This window comes from Erithacus rubecula (genome assembly GCF_903797595.1).
Source record: "Erithacus rubecula genome assembly, chromosome: 2".
Lineage (NCBI taxonomy): Eukaryota > Metazoa > Chordata > Aves > Passeriformes > Muscicapidae > Erithacus > Erithacus rubecula.
The window spans coordinates 63,797,309-63,817,386 of record NC_136685.1 but is presented as its reverse complement, the minus strand read 5'-3'; the positions used below and the strand labels follow the sequence as shown (position 1 = coordinate 63,817,386).

Genomic DNA, 20,078 nt, shown 5'->3' with positions numbered 1-20,078 from the left:
TTCAAAATTATTTTGTCACCAAGAATTGCAGCCCTGCAAAATTGACTTTACAAACATTTACTTTATCTAAGAAAGCAGCAGGGGCAGGGAGAGTAGTAGTTGCTTTGAGACATGTAAAAAAAAAAAAATTTAAAATGTCAAAGATTAGATTTGGCACTCGTGCTTGTTTATGTAATACATGCAGATACTCAACTCCCCAATTAAAAAAAAAAAAAATAAAAAATCTGTTCTAAGTGTTAGAAGCAAAAACTGAAAAGGTCTGCATTGGTATACAAGCAGTTTAGACCTGTAATTAAAAACTTCAAGACAACTTGTAACATCTGGGTTAACTTACACCCTACAGCACTGTACAAGAATATTCCACACAGTTGTAAAACACTGTATATCATTTTAAAAAGAGAAAACAAACCAAAATCAGGAAACAAAAAAAGAAAATGCCTACACATTACTTGAGCAATCTACTGCATTCCCTTGGTAATAAAAAGAAAATAGGCTTCTAGAGACATGTGCTTTTTTTGGGAGAGGTGGAAAGGAAATCAGGAAAATTAAATAGCCCATAACAGGTAAAGACCTTAATGTTTGTAGGGATATGAAAGTGTATGCTAGCTAGACATTTCATAAAATATCAGATTAAAAATTCTGAAACAAACTCACACTAAAACGTAGATGGGTTTAGCAGGAAAGGCGTATCAGAATATTTGTGAATGTGATCTATTTGAACAAGGAGAGACCAGAAGAGTTTTCCTTGTTTCAGCTATCAGAACAAAGGCACTGAAGAAATACACCTGCTCTTACTGTGCTGTGAGTCTGGCCTATCCCTCAAATGGGGACTGTTGCCATTCTCTCTTCATGGAGGAAGATACACCCATGTTGGAGACTATGCACAGGGCGCTGTATAGGGATGATTCTTTTTACACAGTAACCTACATAAACTTTAAAAGACCATCATTATTTATATTTTTGTAAAATATGAAAACCGAATCCATAATAAATGTAAGCTGAAAATCAGAGTGGAGCTTCTATTTAAAAGAAAAAAACTGAAAAATACTTTTTAGGATCTTATAGTGCTTCTCTTAGGATGACTGATAGGAATAAACCAGTTGCTAAGTCCAAAAGATTCCTCCACACCTAGATACTGATGTCATTGTCTGCTTCAACTGGCCACTAAAGTGCATTTTGGGGTGCAACAAAAATTGCCTTTTTATTCTGGTGAGTATTTTCCTAAATTAATGACATTGAATAAAAAAAAAATCAGTAAGAGAATTTGCAGATCCTTCCTGCAGAATCTCCAGGGATAGAATTTGAAAAGAACAAAGTAAAAACTTCAATTTCTTTTCCCTTCCTCTTCTAGCCCTTTCTTTCCTTTCCCTTCCTACCCACCCCTACATCCCCCAACCTCAACACAGTAATCTCTACTCGATCAGGTCATACATTCTATTCTATAACATTCTATTATGAGACACATTCATGGTTGACAAAGTAGTCTTTAATCTAAAAGGCCCTTTACACAGATTTATAACTTCCTCTAAGTGATTTCCTGATTTCCCCAAAGCTCCAGGCTAGGAGAAACTGCAAAATGTTTCCCCTAAAAGCAATATATTGAACTGTTTGTTTTCAGGAATTGTGTGGTGAAAGTGGTTAACAACAGTATTATTTAAGAATGGTTTTTGCTATTGAAAAATAAACTGTTGAAAACACTAAACTTCACATAAGTAGATGAATGTGTGGTTCAGCAATTAAGCATAAAAAAAAATCTCCAGTATGCTGCAGCTCACCCTCTTCTCATTAAGATCAGAATTTTTGAATCAAAACTTACTCAGCCCATTGGGGTGATAATGTAGATAACATGCACAGACACTGCATGGGCTCCCACTGCATTAACCAGAAGATCTTCTGATTATGCAAGTAGGGACTAAGATATACAGCATCACACAGATACAAACACGGGGCTTGTTCTCATTCTTCCCTTCCACTGCTAAGGCTTGAGGAAATACAAGAGTGATTTTTTTTGCCTTTTTTGTTTCTCTTGCCTACGCATTTGAACTGTCCAGGGCTTTTCCATAAACCTGATGTCCTTCCACAGCACATCTCTTCTCCTGCTTAAATTACTGTGCAGTTTCATGATATTGAGCACACATCCTTTGCAGACTCTGCTTTTACACAAGCACATTCCTGGAGCACCTACAGGCAAAACCTGCTCCAGCACAAAGTGTTTGAAGTGGAGAAAAAGTTACCCTTGGTTCTCTCTCTTCGTCAGAAAACCAGCAGGAGCTGAAATACAGAGGACACACAGGAGTCTCTGTCTGACAGACTGTCACCCATGCAGGGGTCAACAACTATACAGAAGTGCTCATCTATGAGGCTGGGTTTATGGTCACAGCATGGGGGGAAATTGAGACTGTATGCAAGGAGATGGGCTGCTGCTCAGCAAAAAAACATGCCACCCTCACCCAAAATTGACCAACCAAGAGCCAAAAACCTACCAAGAGCTGTGACTTTCTGGAAAAGGAAGATACCAGAAGGTTGAAACAAACATGCTATACAGGGAATATTTATTGATCCTCCCACATAAAAATGCTTCTGTTTCATTAATCAAAAAATGACAATGTTTAACAGTCAACCTAGCCTTGTCTAGTATTGATTATGTCAAATTAACCTAATTTCTTTGTATACCAGACAACAAGTTGCCACCAAAAAAAGGAAATAAGTGGATGCCAAAAATCGTAACTTCATTACATCTTTTAATGCTGTTTCATGAGACATCAAGACATTTGGATTAGTAAACTAGAGAAGCACAGTATAAATCAAAATAACAAAAGAATACAAACATGAGGAAAAAAGCATTTTTATAAACAAAAATTAAAGAGGTATCAAGCCAAGTTTAGCAGGGGGCTGTCTTCATTACAGCAATAATCACTGGTTTTAATACTGGCTTGAGTAGAGAAAACATTGCTTTTTTATATCAGTAGGCCACATTCAACTGGATGGAGCATTGTACAGAACAACAGGCTTAGACTTTCAAATGGTCTTACACTGAAGGGAGAGCCTGATATACAGGAATGTTATTCTTCAGGGACAGCAGCAAGAAAGGACAACTGAGCACAAAGCATTGCATACACCAATAATGCAAAATAAACAGCTGGCTCTGCTATCCAAGGTCTCAGGGTCACTCGTGGATCCAAGGCGTGAATCCACAGTATCACAATATGACAAAAGGATGACAGCATATGGGGGCCAACAAACCAAATTATCTACTGCAAAAGGTTATGCCCCACACCAGCAAGGCCCCAAAGGAATTCAACAGCCAGAGCCCTTCAGTCCAACAAAGGAGGGGACCAACTTCAAAGGACAAGAATTGGCCTAGCAAGTATAACCTAAAAGGAGGAATAATGAACCATCTTTATTAGTTAACTAGACACCTTTAGGTAGAACTTAGTGACATCCTCGGACAGCTAAAGCTTGTCAACAAAGGACAAGACTAAAACCTTTATTCTCCATGACCATGGCAGATGTGGCAAGAGGTAATAGGTTAAAACTGTTGCATGGAAAATTTAGGAAAAAGTTCTAACAGCAAAGACAGCTTAGCGTTGTCAAAGCAAGATATAGCCAAGACTAAGACCACCAATAATGTGACCTTTCTAAAGTTATACAACTGCTTGTTAACCACCAATTTCAAAGTCCAGCTTACAATTGAGGAAAAAAATACTTACCAGTATGTCACTCAAAGGTACTGGACAAGTATTTCAATCACAAAAACTACCTAGGGTTAGTGCTACCAATTTGCCAAACAACAGAAGGACATTTAACACCCTGTGTGGATCTGATGTCACATAAACAGAATTATTTTTACAAAAATAATTCTGGCAGCATCCACTTGGTCAAATCTTAAGATACATTGAAAGGGAACACATGGAAAACGGCTGAATCATTTTCAGTCATTTTTCTGGTCTTTAGAAATACACATTTCCATGTAGCACTATCACTTATTTGTACAGGGGGAAAAAAGAAGCTTATATAAAACTGCAAGAAACATTCTTCAGCTGCAAGCTGTCTAAACAACATCCAGAGCTGTGACTTAAACATGAACCTCTGGAAAAAAAAAATGCTTTTCTTTTCCAATTTTTTTCTTGTATTTAAAAGACACTGAAAGTATTTGGAAAGCCAGGGTTTAAGTATGCTTTATACATAGTTTTGGGAATAAAGAAAGAAAATATCCTTAGGGTGTTATTAGCATACCCTTTCAGCCCTCTTTTCTTTTCCAGGCTGATGGTCTACATGAGCACAAGCAATGGGCTAACAGGTCTAAAACAATGTGTGTATTTATCAGAAAAGGGAGCAGAAACCATAGATTCTGAAAAAAAGGCAAGGGAGCACATGGGCAGACAGCCAACAGCTTCTCAGAACACATGATGTTAACTAAAAAAGAACAGGAAATTAGTTACAATGTCTGTAAAATTTCCACCTTTAGGATTGACCAGACACAAAAGTAAACCAATCCACTCATCTCCAAACAAATCCCACCCCTTCACCAAAGTCAGAATGATCTAGTTTTTGAGGCATACAGTTCTACAGCAGCATGATACAAACTCCCAGTGCAAGAGCCCTTTATTTCTCAGTCTGGCTTTCTGGCCATTTCTTTACTATAGCTAATACCTCTTTCCAAGTTTTCTCCTCCTGGGCAATTTAAGTCTAGTAAGGCACCAATAATTAAAACATGGCATTACTCTTCTTAAATAGGCTAAAAAACTTTTTGAAATAAATATATTGCATCAGTAGGTAATTAAAGCACAGTTATCAATTTATTCCACTTCTTGATTTCTCAATATTTTTCATGTACCAAAAAAAATCTCATTATTACGGACTACATTTTCTCCTTCCTAACTTCCAGCTGAAAAAATGGAAAAACATCCAGAATTTCACCAGACTGTTTGACAGGCTATAACTTGTAAGCCTCCAAACTGGAAAAAGGGGTGGGTGGGCAGGGGGGAGGGGTGTTGGGTAAGACAGAAAGAAAAAGGAAAAAAAAAAAAAAAAAAAAAAAGGAGAGCAAGAGACAAAAGAGGTACAGATTTATTTAACAGCATTTGGCTGACAACATTAAGTGGGGGGGAAAGGGCACCCAAATTCTCAACAGCTTGTTTCAAGGAGAAAGGACTTTACCAGCTCATGAAAATAGCAGCTAATAAAAACACATTTTTAAAACCATTTAAATCTAGGCAAAATTTCAACCAGAAACTATAATGGTTACATTTTCTATTTAGTACTTTGAAAGCACAGTTGTAGCTCCTTGGCAAAACCCTCAGTCCATTTCCAACAAAATCAATAGCAAAATTTCCACCAACTCACATGATTAGAGTAATGGCTGCAGCTTAAAAACCTGAGAGAACAGACTGTAAATATGATTTTAATTTGAAAACCCTACTGTAGAAAAAGATAACTCATAACATTGAAGCAACAGAAGTTTCCTCTTCCATCAAAGAGCTATTTACCCAGCAACATACAATTACATATTCATTACATACAAATATGTATGTAGGTCTCACCTTCGAGCAGCTAATGAACAGAACACAAGAAAGTATAGAAGACAAATTCAGTTCTGTAGTCTGTTCAGGTTTTCACTTTAGGGGTTTCAGTAATGCTTTTAAATATTCATACATGCCCCTAAACCATACAATATTAAAGCCATAAATATTTCTCTGTTACCTTATTATTGCCCAGGTAACTACCTGAAAGAGTCTAGAATTTTTTTTTTTTTTTTTTTTGGTAAATGAAGCACTTAGCAAGACAAACACATATGAAAATAAAGGAAGACATCAAAAGGAGAAACAAAACAAACAAACAAAAAAAAAAAGGCAGAAAAATAAAAAAACCAACACCAACCATCCAAGAGCACATAAATTCCAGGAGGGGCTGTTTAATGTAGCCAGGTGCTAGTGATAACACCCAAATCATTCTAAAAGTAATTTTTAGGATGCCAGCTCTACAAGTTAAGAGCAGAATTTAGGTACCGTGATTTGAAGACCAGCCAATGCAACCAGTGCTAGCACTTGGCTAGAAGTAACACATCTTGAAAACTTTAAATTAGACATCTACAAATTGAGAATTATCAAGCACATGAAGCATATATTCAGACTGCACAAACTACCAAGAAAAACAACAAAAAGGAGGACTTTAGAATGTGCTAAGTTTATCACATTGCTTTTGTCTAGTTGTACAGCAAATTTAAATTAGAGAAAGACATTTTTAATGGTAAACATGACAAGAGCTACAAGAAGAAAAGAAAAATAAGCCCTTGAAATTCCTTCACTACCTTCACCTTGAATTTAATTGATATTCATTGGAAGTACAAAGCTGGTATTTATTATTGAGGAGATGATACTCATTTCCTTGTCCCCATAGGAAGAAATATGCTCAGCACAAAGGAATTTCTGCCTTATTTTCCAGAATGAGATCAATAATATTAACTATTACATCAATTTCAGCCACTGAGAGGTCTATAAAACAAGTTCTATAAAACCCTAGACAAAACCATACTTCTTCCAAGCCCATCACACACATATAGAACAAGGATGTACTACAATAGCTTAGTTCCTGATAAACACAATAGGATTTGACTTAATTAATCCAGTGGTTGCATAACCAGTTCTTTTTAACATACATAAGTTAAGAATATAAATTATTTTTTAAGTGTGTTTCCAGCTCTATGATTAATAATTCCTTAGGGGAATACCTCAATCCTTTACAACTTCTGATAGAGGTGAATTAATACGCACTACAGAAGACTCATAGGAAAGCCACCCAATTTCATGCAATGGTTTATAAAGAGCACAACACTCAAACTAGTACTTGCTGTAATATCAGTATTAGACAAGCTCCACAAAAGACTCAGACCATCTCTTATCATAATAAATTCTGCTTACAATTATATGCATAAAACTTACTTACAACAAGAGTCACTGCAGGCAAAACTCCCTTTAAAAAACAAAACAAAAGAACAAACACATGGCTCAAGGTTATGCAGTGCTACTCATATTTATAGAGGTAAATGAGCACTGAGGCCACCAGCCTGGGAGCACTCAGGAGCAAGCCCAGCTCAGCTGATTTCCATTGCTGCCTGATAACAAATAAGCTCCCTTCCTTTCACTTGACAGCACATGTATGCCTTTCTATCAAAGAGAACAAAAACATTTTCCTGGGGAACTATTGCATCAGGACCCAAAACACTACTGAAAAGAGAATTTTTCAACTCTACTTCAAACTAGGAGATTTTAGACCACAAGTCAAAGAAATAAGGAAGAATTTTCCTTTAACCTTTGTTAGGGATACAAATGTTAGTTCTTGAAGAGATATAAAATAAGTGACTAGGGGGTTTGTTTGGGGTTTTTTTGTCATTACTGGCAATGACACATACACATTTTATTACTTCTAATCTAATTGGCTCTATGAAGTATGTCCCTACTGTATGTAATTTTTAGAGCTGGACAGAAACCAGCTAGTGGTATTCTCGTCAAACTTCCTCTTGCTCCATCCTACTCCACAAACTACAGAGCATTATTTTTAACACTGTGCAAATACTAAGTGCATGTGAAAATGCTCTCTCTGAAATGCCCTCTTGGCAAAATCTTATTTAGAAGTTATCACAGGAAAGTCCAATAAGTTTTCTTCACATGAAAACAGCAAGTTAAATCAAAGTTACTCTTGCTTTAGTCCCATTTCCTTATTTTCTGTTTTCTCCTCTTTTAAGTGTTATTACCTTAAAAGGAAAAAATCATCTTGGTTAGCAATTTCAATTTCCACCATTAGTTTCTACAGGTTAGTGTTTTAAAACGAGATTCCCCTCTGACATTTGGTATGATGTGAGAAAGAATGCAGACTCAGGCTGAAATAGCCATTTGCCCTTATATTTAGGTTGAAATTTTTAGCTTAGGAACTTGCACATGAAGACCTATGATATTATTGATGATTCTTCATTCTGGTACGTTTCGTTCTGTAACTGCAGAAAAACCTCTGCTAAACTAATAACTGAATATTTAGGGGAAAACCTTAACTATGAGGTAAACAAGAGGTCAGAGATGCATTTGTACAAAAATTCTTAATGCAGTAAAAGCAGTTATAAGTAGAAAAGGTTCAAATAAAATCCCAAGAAAAATATTTTGGTAAAAAACCCCAACTGTATAAGAATTCAGAGATGCTGCAATTAGAAGCAATGATTATGATCCCATTATTAGAACTCAAAATCATACAAAAAGAAAAGCCTTCCAAAATTTTGCATTGAAGGCACTTTGCATTGAGGTTACAACTTATTTTTTGAAGAATACATTGAGCCCTGCTTCAAAAAGATGAAATCAGTTCCATACAGTAGTTCAAAAACTATTATTCATCCTCCTTTTCCTAGATCAATCCCTTCTTTCTGCCACAAAATTGGGGTTCAAGGGACTTAGGATGACTGCTGCTTGTGGCAATTTTAAGATTGACATTTTTAACATTGAAGTTTAGAGCTTTCATTTTATGAGAACAGTCTGGGTTCAGCCACTTGTGTAAGTCAGTGGGAAGGCAGCTGGGGACATTGAGCACAATGGACAGAGAAGTGATTGCCCCACTCTCCTGAGTGGGAGAGAAAGTTTCTCTTCTCATTAGAATGTAAGGGAGGATCCAAATAGCCTGAGACAGTGGGCAGCAGGAGAGGGAGATGGAATGGAACTCATACAGACTGTAGATTAGGAGAAAACAATGCTAAGGACACCAAAGGCGAAAGATGTACATTCCTGTGTGGGAAAGAGATTGCTTTTAGGGAAGAAGACAGTGTATCTTGAGTCAGACTTTGAGGAGATGATTTAGGAGGAGAAGTCAGGGAATAGGGAGCTCTGTGGTACACAGAAGGCTCTGGGACAGCAGGGCTGGGAAATGTGGAGCCCAAAGGAAAGGAGCTGGCTAGTACAGAGGTACCACTTTCAAACAAGCAAACTTCTCTATCCACAAACTAAGGGTGCTGATGCAAAAATGGCACAGTCTCCTAGTTTTGTCTGGATGTTGTTTTGTTTTTTCCTCTATGGAATATTAACTTATTAAGTTTTTGGTTTATACTTCTTCACAGCATGAACAGCCTAGTTCCAGATCTCAGTCACGGAAGTTCTCAATGCCTTTTTCTTCTAATAAAAATATTTCCTTCTGTGCATGTGAAAGCATGGCCAAGTGGCCACTTAATTAACTCTGGGAAAAAAACTATACAAGCTTTCCTTATCCTCCAACTGAAAGGCAAGGGCTTTTTCCCAGCCTTTTAGTTTTTTCTTAACCAGGCCTAGTTTACTATGTAAACTCCCTGATTTTAAGTTACTGAGATGACAGCTGCAAACAACTATGCTAACTCCAACCATTACACATTAGTGGAGATTTCAGACAATATTTACCAAACATTTATTCTAGCAAAGACCTGTAAGATCTACGCTCAAAAGTTTGCCTCACTACTGTTTAAGCTATTAATGGTGATACTTTAAGCTCTGAAAAGTTCTGATTTCTTTTTTTTTTTTCATGCTACTGTTGTATTTACTGCTCTAAACTCACATAATCTTGTTCATGTCCACCAAGGCAATTACAGACTGTAAGGGTATGCTTGCTAGCTGATTTAAATTTGAACACCTCATTCAAAAAGCAGTATCAAATGAAATCCCTGGAAAAACCCCCACTGACTTCACTGGGAGTGAGACCAACTGGAAGAACAGGGCTCCCACGAGAGGCATGAATCACTGTCATTCCCATCCTGCTGAGTTTGTGAGAATGAAGATGAGATACTATTTGAGGGCCCTTCTACTTGTGTTTCACGTGACACGCCATTTCTTTTTTGTTTTGCAAAATCATAAGAAAAGTTTTTTACTATCTGCAAGTAACAAACTGAAGAGGCTGGATGAGTCACTAGAGACTGCTTTGGGCCTGCTTGGCTCGCAGACTGCCAGTGTCATCTAAGGTTCACCCAATGCTCCCCTTCCTGCTGCACAGCCATTCCCAAAATAACGTGGCAGTGCTAAACATAGCCATGCCGTGCTCTTTTAATAAAAGACAATTCCTGCAGGGTGCACAAGCCACCACATTTGTCAAGATAAGCACATCAATATGAGATGTCATATTAGCCTAGACAAAGAGATTGAACAGATAGCTTTGTCAAACACCAAGCAGAGGGGCTCATTCAAACTGACAAAGCAAAAAATTCTAACGTTGAACCTACATGCTAGTATTAACACATTCTATCCTCTTCTGCTGTAAAAGCATCTCAAACCAGTAAGCGAGTTCCTATAAGTGATAAAACAAATTTATTCCTAATCTACAATAATAGTATTCCTGTCAATTCAAACCTCTCTGCTGCACTTTTCAAAAACTCTGTAATGGCTGTTAGTATGTTTCAAGTTATGTGTGGATCTATACACCTTAGCAGATAAGGAGCTTCCAGAATGACATTTTCAGGGTATAACTAATACAGAGAAATTAACAAGGATAATTAATTGCCATGCACTCAGGCCACCAGTTATTCCTTGATCACTTTTCTGTTACTTACATGTAAGGAAATTTACTCTTAATCCTAAGGCAATGGACAAAGACACTGCTGCATGGATCCCAGTGCCTCATCCCAGTGGTCTAATATCTGTCATGACTTTAAACAAAATCTTAAATTCCATGTCAGAAATCAAGGACACAACTGCTCTATATATTATGGAATATGTGAAATATTCATATTGGTCATAAGCAAAACTAGAAACATGGCTAAAAAGAATACTTCTTTGGTGAGAAATTATCTTGATTTTTTGGTATTCCACCTGAATAGTTGTATGGATGGGCTTCACCATCTTACATATGGCAGAGACAGAAACTCTGGAGGTGGGGTTATCAACACAAATACTTTCCTTAAAATGCATTTACTTTTCAGAACAACTTATGCTCACCAAACTTACTTAACAGGACAGGTTATCAGTGTGTGAGTGAAACTGGTAGACAGACTTGTCAAGCTGCTAGTGGTGTCCCTGTCGAGATGCAGTATTTACATAAAACCCCACAGGTGGGAAAAATCAGTTCAGCTTTGCACGCTAGAGCTCTGACTGAATCAAGTCCTTTGGGGGAAGCAAAAAACCCTCAAGGAACTACTAGAGGCTAGGCATTTCTCTTTTGCCAGGAGGAACCTTTAAATTTAGCCTTTTCTTCAAACTTAGAGCCTTGTGGAGGACACAGGAAGGATTCCTCTTGCAGGGCTACTGCTCAGTCTTGCACAGCTCTTCTGCCAGCCCACACCACAATCAGAGGTCAGAAATTACTCCTAACACAATTGCAGAAAAAGTGCAAGAAAGCTGTGGAGTTGATACTATCCTCTCTCAGGACTACACCTGTAATTTACCCTAATGACATCTTCCCTCCCCTCTAAATTGAAAAATAATGAAACCCATGAAGATTTGCATTCAACATTTCTAGAGGAGATTGAATAGACTTCAAAATATTCAGGAACAATTCAAATGCAAATACAGTATAGTACTGTATTGTTCATAATCTGCAACATTTTGCTTTAATGGGCTGATAGGAAGAAGATCTTTTCCATTTTGTTTTTAGCGAGTTTAATAAACTGGGACTTTGAAACAGCTGCCAAATATATGAGGTGCTATGTTTTCTTCAAAAGAAAACAAAGTTGTGAAGTCAAAGGCAAATTCAGTGGTATCTTATATAAAATATCTTTTCACATCCTGAACATCGCCTGTAGCTTTGCTAATTTATTGCCATGAAAATATTGTTACTACTTAATGCACTAGTACTTCTGTCAATAGGCAGCTTTCCCCAAGGCATATTTGAGAACGCTCTGCTAATCAGAGTTGATGCAGTTATTCTAAAGCAGCCAGGTCTTTAGAAAAAGATTCATGTTTAATTCCAGTACAGGTAAGTGTTGCCATTTCTTCAAAGCACAATATTTTTAATTTGCTGAATTCACTTCTGTAGATATCTAAAATGCTGATTACATTATCCAGCCCCAGCTCGAACCAGTGTATTTCAAAGCAATATTACTGGCATCTTTACCTCTTAACTTATGTGAAATATTCCTTATTTTGTAATAGCAAGGATTAAACAAAGACGTAATCAGAACCACAAATCTGTGCTATATTATCAGCACATAACTTAAAAAGAATGTGTTTGGGTGTTTAAGCAGATACTCACTTGGATCTGACATTTTACTTTTCTACATCTGCTTGAACTCTTGAGATTATGATCTCATGCATCTGAATTTTTAGTGTTTGTTTTCCAAGCATGCTGATAATCGTGAAGAGCACAGTGAGTGACAATGAAGTCACGTACATGTACATATGTCACACTACAGTTTTATGTTCTCTAATAAATATTGAAATCTCCATGACTATAACTTTACCAAGGCTAAGCAAATCATCTTAATTGGTGTGGGAGATTTAATGCATGTATGTTTTTAATGTACTTGCAGTTCTCTGCAGATGAAAAATTGAATAAAGTTCTTCAAGAAACAGGTCAGGCCATTTATTTCAATTAGAAATAATAATGAAATTCCAGTAAACTATTAAATGTCACTTAATCTATATTCAAGATAAATAGAGTACTAAATTTCTCTTGGCATGTTCCACAACAAGGTACCCTACTTGTCTTTATATTGACAAAACTGAATGCTCCTCTGCTCTCTCTTCCACAGTTCAGTTTAGTGACTTTACTCCTGCTCAAACCCAGTATGGACATTATCCATTTTGGAATAAGCCCACCAAAGAAGTGTTTTTGCATTAAGTTAATGGCTACACATCTCAGATCCAGCTGGTTCAGGTCAGTACTGCGTTTTCCTTCATTCATCTAGACTGTAATGCAGGGGGGTCTGCTCATTTTGGTTTCCTTATGCCATCAATTAATTCCCCAAAACTTCTACAGGGCAAAAGATTGTTAAAAGTCTTTCTACATTGGGCATAATTCGCTTCCTAATTAACTCAGAATGATAAATATCAAAGATAATTTTTTTTGAGCAGCTGAACTGATTTCAAAATGACAAGATGTTTTAATTGACCATGGGCTCTTGTCTGAAGGGCATTAACTCCCATCACCTCCACAAGAAGTTTCATAGACATGTGGGACTCCAAAGGCTACCAGCCAGCAATAGCAAGCATGGTAAATAAACTAAAACATAAAGCTTTGAGTACTATGGAGCATTACCAACATGGAACAAAATCTGACTCCTGTAGACTTCTCCTCAGTTACAGTTACATTCCTTCCTTTACCTGAAATACACATAGGATGCAATACAAGGAGGTGAGGCCTCATTCAAATTCTCCATGGAAATAATCAAGATGGCTTATGATAATTCTCTGTGTCTGAAGTCACCCACACACATGGCTTCAATTCCAAGTCTGCACGTCTTTTAAGGGATTTATATTAAGCTCTGCTAAGTAGCTGTTAGCCATTTCTGCTGACTGTAATCAAAGTTAAACTAAAATTTACCATAGCAATAGATTTGTATTCTGCCCACTCTGTTTTTCTACCTTTCATCTGAAACTACAGCAAAAAGGAAAGACAGCAAAAGGATGTTTTAACATCTCCACAGCCATATCCAATATTAATTTTTGATTTTTTGACACGTTTACAGCTCTGTCAGCTAGCAAAGGGCTCTGAAGAAGCCAGAGGAGTAACACTTCCAGTTCTCTGGAATGTTTTAAAATAAAACACCAAATCTTGCTTGAGAACTTCATAACTGAATCCAAGAATTACTCTTCAGGAAACAAATGGAATGCATATACATATGTACATGTACACACATATAACACACCAGCAGGCTCCTCTCCTCTCATAGATACTAATTTCTATGTATAGATATTTAGAAGAAAATATGGCATTGTCCAGGTAAGCCATGGAGGTGGAAGACTAGTATGCAGCTCAGCATAACCAGAAATGCAAATAGATATTGAATAGGTCAGTTGTCTAATGCCTCACTCCAGAATGTTCACATGACGAGGATGAGTGTTAAATGTATACAAAAAAATGACATAAACTTCAAGTTGATTCTTTAATCCTGTATGCTGCAGAAAATACATTCAAGTTTCTTTTGACATGCAGAAGCCTGTATGCTGCATATGCTATATTAAAATTCTAATGCTTAAATTATACCATAATTTTCTACAGTTTGACTTTGTTGGATTTTTTTAGGTTTTGTTGTAATTTTTTTTAAGAGACACTGCTATAATATGGCTCTTTCCCAGATGCAAAAATACAGTATTTAATCTTTCTTGCTCTAAACAACATCCAATGAATAATGTACAGTGACGTGATCTTTTGCTATTAACTTTAAGCCATTCTGGAGATGGATTGCTATGGTGGGTGGCATTCAGAATAATGCATGTTGAGCAACACACACTCAAATCTTGCCAGCTTTATGGTTTCTTACAACGTGCTACAATGTGGAGTGATTCACGCTGAGAAGAGAGAAAGTTTTTTCTGTTACTGTAGAAAAATGATGTTATATGCATTTGTTATCCAAAATAAATACATTGACACCACAGGCTGAAATAAAACTAGGAAAGTAAACTTGGTTTCTTTCGTATTTCAAAATATTACATTTAGATTTAAAACAATCAAAGCTCAGTGATGCTTTCTGTGTAAGGCAAGCTTGTCCTGACAGTTAATCCACATTATTATCAGACCCATCAAATTAAAATAAGTGAGCTAAAGAAGAAATTAATGCCAAGGATTATAATTGCCTTGATGGCATATGCTGGCATCTTACAAATTTCACAATTCCAGTGGAAGAGTATCATAGAATCATTTAAGTTGGAAGAGACCTTTAAGACCACTGAGTCCATCCATTACCTAGTACTGCCAAGTCTGCCACTAAACCATGTCCCAAAATGCCACTTCTACACAACTTTAAAATACCACAGAGAGTAGACAGAGGATCCACTTGGAAAGACTGAATTGGTAACGAAGAACACACACAAAGTCAAAAGGAAGAAGTGAAATATAGCTGTGGAGATGGTAACGTGGTGCAGCTACACTGACAAGCCAGAACTTCCATGGAATTTCTTTTATATCAGACATGTAATGGTAATTTCAATATAATGATGTGTTTCTCTAAACGGTGGGGGGAAAAAGAAATCTCCCCAAAATGAAAAGTAACTTTTGGACTTGCAGCCCTACCCATCACCTTGTCTCCCTACATTCATAAGCATTTCAGAGGGGAAAAGTAGCCACAAGTTGAAGGTCAACATCAACTGCTCAGTCTTTCTGAAAAATGAGACTTCAAATCATTGAAGAAAATATAGGCAACTTGGGTCATCAAGCTACTCTGAAGCATTTCACTCTGAACTCTCAAACCCCCATGGATTAAAATACCTTAGTTTCTTTCAAAAATAATTTTCTTCTTCATTTTATTCTATTGTTTCACTTATTATGCCTATTACATTTTCAGCAGGAAACCTACCAAAAATTTCAGACATAACAATTTCAAACTTTCAAAACTGATAAATCTTACATTGTAACCTTTTCAAAAGATAAGAACTAGGTAAACATTGAGGTTTCATCAGACTGGAACAGACTCTGAGACATACTCTTTTCTGGTCACTCAGTAAACTGTGCATCCTGGAGATTGACTGACCTGTGCTGGAGCAGCTGGTGAATAGTTATGACATTCACCAATCACTACAATCTTCCAGCAAATAAATCCAGGAAACAGTTGGATTCAGCTGCTGGAGTTCTTCCTCCAGCCAGATTACCACTTGCTTCAGGAGCCATTTCACCAACAGAAACTGACATTAAAACAGGACTACTAGCAATAGATGAGAGAAGCCATTCCTCTCCAACACAATGGAAAAGTTTCACAGAAAAGATGAAGAAATGCCCCAACCATTAAGACCATCCTGTCAATTTCCACTTTCCCAACGCAAACTACACCGGACTAAAAGAATCAGTTAATGAAAAAGCAGGGAGACAAAACCAAAAACTCAGTGCCATGCCATACCACCAATGCCAAAAGTGCCGGTGCATTTGACCTTTGATGCCCTTACTACTCTTCACACCTTGCTGGTGCTCAGTCCCTGCCATATGCCCCTCCAAAATGCCACTGGAACAACTGGAGGAACTCAGCACCAGTACATGGCAGAGGCGGGACCCGGCCCTGCTGAACCCCGCATCGCCAGCCCCGCTACCCCTCCACAGCCACAGCCACGGCTCCTCCTGGGCTGGCGGCCAGCGGGGACCCTCTTACCTTGTTGGAGTAGGGCGGCTTGCTCAGGTTGATGCCGTCGCGGATGAGCTTATCCCGGATCATGATCTTCAGCTTCAGCCTGGGGTACGCGACCAGCCCCCCGGCCCCGGCCGCCCCCCGCCGCCCGCCGGCCCGGGCCCTGGGGGCCGCTCCCCGCCGCGGCTCCTCCGCGCCCCCCGCCCGGCGGGGGCAGCGCCCGGCGGGGCCGGGGGGCGGCGGCGGCGGCTCCAGGGTGAAGTAGAGCCCCGCCGCCCTCTCGTCCGCCTCCTTCAGCCGCCGCACGGCTTCGTGGATTCGGCGGCGGTGGTGGGGCACGGCCACGCCGATGGCATCCAGGTCCGGGTCGCCGATCTGCTTGCAGACCTCCAGGTCGTCGTAGCCATTATCGACGAAGGACTCCGCGTACTGGGGGAGCTGCAGGGTCTTCAGCCACTCGTACACTATGTTGGTGCACATGCTGGCTCCAGAATAATAACGATTGCAACTTTCAGCACCGGAGCCAGCCTCCCCCTTTCCACTTTTCGCCAAAGGAAATAAAGCCACAAAAACTGCGATGCAAGTTGAGGTCTCAAAATCAAGGTCAAGAAAACATCCACCAGGAAAAGGAAAAAAAAAAGAAAAATCCTTAAAGCAGATCAGTAGGGCACTGCAAGCATTGCTGAGCGAACCCCTCCTGCTTATTCCTCTTCTTGTACCAAGTACAGCTGCTTTCTGCCACCGGAGAAGGGAGGCTCGGACTAGAGAGAAGCAAAATATAAGGGTGCATCCCCTAAAATCCCAGGTCGCCGCTGCACAACATCCACCCACTTTCTCTAGAAGTAATTCGCAGTCGCTGTCTTTTTTTTTTCTTTTTTTGCTCTCTTCCTTTCAGTGTTAGTTTCTGCTCCTGCTTCTGTCTCACCTTCCTGTGCACTGTCGTATGATGAATCTGTTTACTATAAGTAGCTGCTTTGGTACACGGTGGTGTCGTGGGAGAGCCGAGCGCAGGATCCCGCACCCTCGCCCAGCGTGGGCAGGGGTGCCGGTGTGCAGTGCCCTCCTCTCCCGTGCCTCTCCCAGCAGCGGGCGCACACGGCGGCTTTGGCTTGCCTTTTAAACGGCTCTTTTCGGATTAGGAGGGAAACGGAAGAAAAAAAATCCCACTCACTTTTCCGAGTTACTTTCCCAGTTTCCCTTCATTCCCTTCATCCTGGTTAAATGCGCTTCGCTGGCAGCGAGACCAGAAGCTGTTCTCCAACCCCACTTTCTCCGCGCTGATGCTGGCGGTGCCCTCTCGCCCCAGCGGGGCACGCAGCCCTACGCCCGGCCCGCACAACTTTCCCCGTGTTCCCCTATCTCCGCTGGCGCTCCCGCCGCTGTCCGCAGCCGCCCTGGGGAGGAGGCGGCGGCGGCGGGGCCGTGCGGGCGGCCGGCGCTTCGTGCATCCTCCGGCGGCGGCGGATGAGCCGATCTGCGGCAGGTCACCGGCTCTGCCCCCGCCCTCCCTGGCGGCCGCCGGAGCGCTCCCTTCCAGCCACCGGTACCCAGAGCGGTGCTCCCCGCCCGCGTCCTCCTTCCTCCACCCCGGAGGAGCCTGATACGCCGCCCGCAGATCTCCTCCGGCTCCTCCCGGTGCGGCTCTCCCCCGCTCCTCCTCCTCGCCCGCCACCCCGCTGCCCCGGCTCTCCCCAGGCCTTTCCAACTTTCCCTGCCGGCAGCCCGCGGTCTCCGCCGCCGGCCGCTCGCCTGCCCAGCCCGACCGGCCGTGCAGCGGGCCCGGGGGGCAAGGCAGGCTGGCCGGGCAGCGGCTCGGGGCTGCACCGCTGCGGGGGCTCTCCGCCGGGCTTGCCCGTTCCTTTTGCCCCGCGGCAAGGGAACGCCGAGAGGGCACGGCCCGGGGAGCTGCCCTCCAGCGCCCTTGGGACAGCCGGACCGACGGCGGCGCCGGCTGCCCCGCGGGGGCAGCGAGCCCTTGGCGGTGTAAGGGGACCCTTTCGTGGGTCGGGGGGGCGCAGAGCGGCGCTGCCCCGGGAAGCGGCGCTGCCCCGGGAAGCGGCGCGGGCAGCCGGGAGGCGCCGGCCCCGCACCCCCCGCGCCTCCGGGGCCGCCCGGGGCTCTGAGGCGCCGCGCGCTGCCCACGAAGGCCGGGCTCGCAGCGCCCCCGCCGGGCCGCCGCGGGAATCGCCGCCGGCCCGGCCCGGCCCGGCCCCGCCGCCGCCTCTCGGCCACCCCCACCGGCTGAGCAGGGGACCCCCTGCCACTGGAATTTTAAACTGCTTAAACGTGTTTTCCTGCGAATATCCCTCCTCATGATGGCTGGGGGGAGCTGGGGGCAGTCGGTGGAGCATCCACCGGCCTCCCGCTGCACTGGCATGCCGGATGAGGGACACGCTCCCTTTCGTAATTTGGCGGGGGGTTTATTCGCAACGGGTTTCCTGGAGGACTTTTTGAGCAGACTGAGGTCCCATTTGTCCTAAGGCCTCGTGTAGTTCGCCACAGGATTGCACAGCACAGCGGCGTTCTCACAGAAAGCGTCGCACTGCAAGGTGTTTTGGAAAGGTTAGCTACTTACCAGCGGTTAAAATGCAGCCTCTGGGTATAGAGCCCAGGGATCAGGTTCGTCTGCTAGAGGGGGGAAAGGAGGAAGAGCATTCCACTCCTTTTTAAATGTCCTTCCATCCTTTTACTTTTTTTTTACTTTTTTTTTTTTTTCTTTCCCCTGAATCTTATTTTCCTCCCAGACCACATAATATGTCAAACTCTTCTCAGCCCAGAGACAGATTGAAGCGGCAATTATCTTCTCTTCACAGACCTGGTGAAAGACTGACAGCACCGGCAAAATTAGCAAGGAGGTTCTGTGATCTGGAGCTGGAACTGATGGTATGAGAGGCAGGAAAAACTGACTGATGCAGGCCCTATTAATCGGTCTCATTGACAATACATACTGAATTATATCATTTTTATGAGCACGTTTTGGAAGAGTCTTGAAAGGTTTTTAATGTTATGTTTATGCAAATGTTATGCTCCGGTTGTGCTTGGTAAAAGGATAAGACCCTTCTGATGGGATGGCAGGAGAAGTGTTGCATCCCCATGGGACTGTGGAGGCTGGCAAGGTTACAACATTGTGAACCTCCCTGGTTGTTAGGCACTGATTTTGGTTTCACATAATTAATTCACCTGTCAGCAAATATAGTAAAGTTTTATGTGACTCTGAAATAGAAAAATAAACAATAAATATAAAATATTATCTCTGCCTTTAAGAAAGACAGTCAGAAGCCCAGGGAACAAAAGACTGGTCCACCTCACCTCAACTTTCAGGGAAAATCTGGGGCAAACCTTTGTGAAGATATCCATAAGGTTTGGGTGGGTAGTTGGAAGGAATGTTCCCCAGGGTTGATACTAGTGCTAGCACTGTTCATCATCTCCACTGATGTTCCTGGTGCCAAGACAACATCAAATAGGGGGGAGGGTAGTCAGTATATTTTGGGAAGGTAATTCAAGAGTAAAGAAGGAAGCAAATCAAAAAGTGGCAGAGCAGAAAATGGAGGCATGCTTTGATTGGTAACAGCAAACTCAGTTTGAAAAACTCCTTCATGTGTTTTTTTATTAAGTGCAGTGATATTATTCTGGAACTCTTAAGAATTGTTTATTTTTTCTACCTTCATGACTTACTTGATTTTTGACACATTAGGAAAGGAGTATGAGCATGTCCTCTGGATACCTGACTACTGTTCAGTGTTTTCAATCATGCACTCTTATATTTGATGGTTGAGACAAAACTAGACAGGAGCACAAACTGAGTACACAGAACTGAGTACTCACATAGTGGATGAATGTGAGGAAGACTCTGAAATGAATACAGTTCCATCAA

The 20,078-nt window shown here is 41.2% G+C and overlaps 1 protein-coding gene across 2 annotated transcripts in view; it reads right to left on the bottom strand.

The window, feature by feature from the left end:
* The window catches only part of LOC306813091 (SAM and SH3 domain-containing protein 1-like), a 515,485-nt gene extending 498,655 nt beyond the window's left edge, over positions 1-16,830 (bottom strand). For both annotated transcript variants that reach the window (XM_079328162.1, XM_079328163.1), the window contains exon 1: positions 16,229-16,830. In XM_079328162.1, coding sequence (XP_079184288.1) covers positions 16,229-16,684 — 456 coding nt within the window. In that variant the 5' untranslated portion in view covers positions 16,685-16,830. The remainder of the gene's footprint in view (positions 1-16,228) is intronic.
* Between the last annotated feature and the right edge of the window lie 3,248 nt (positions 16,831-20,078).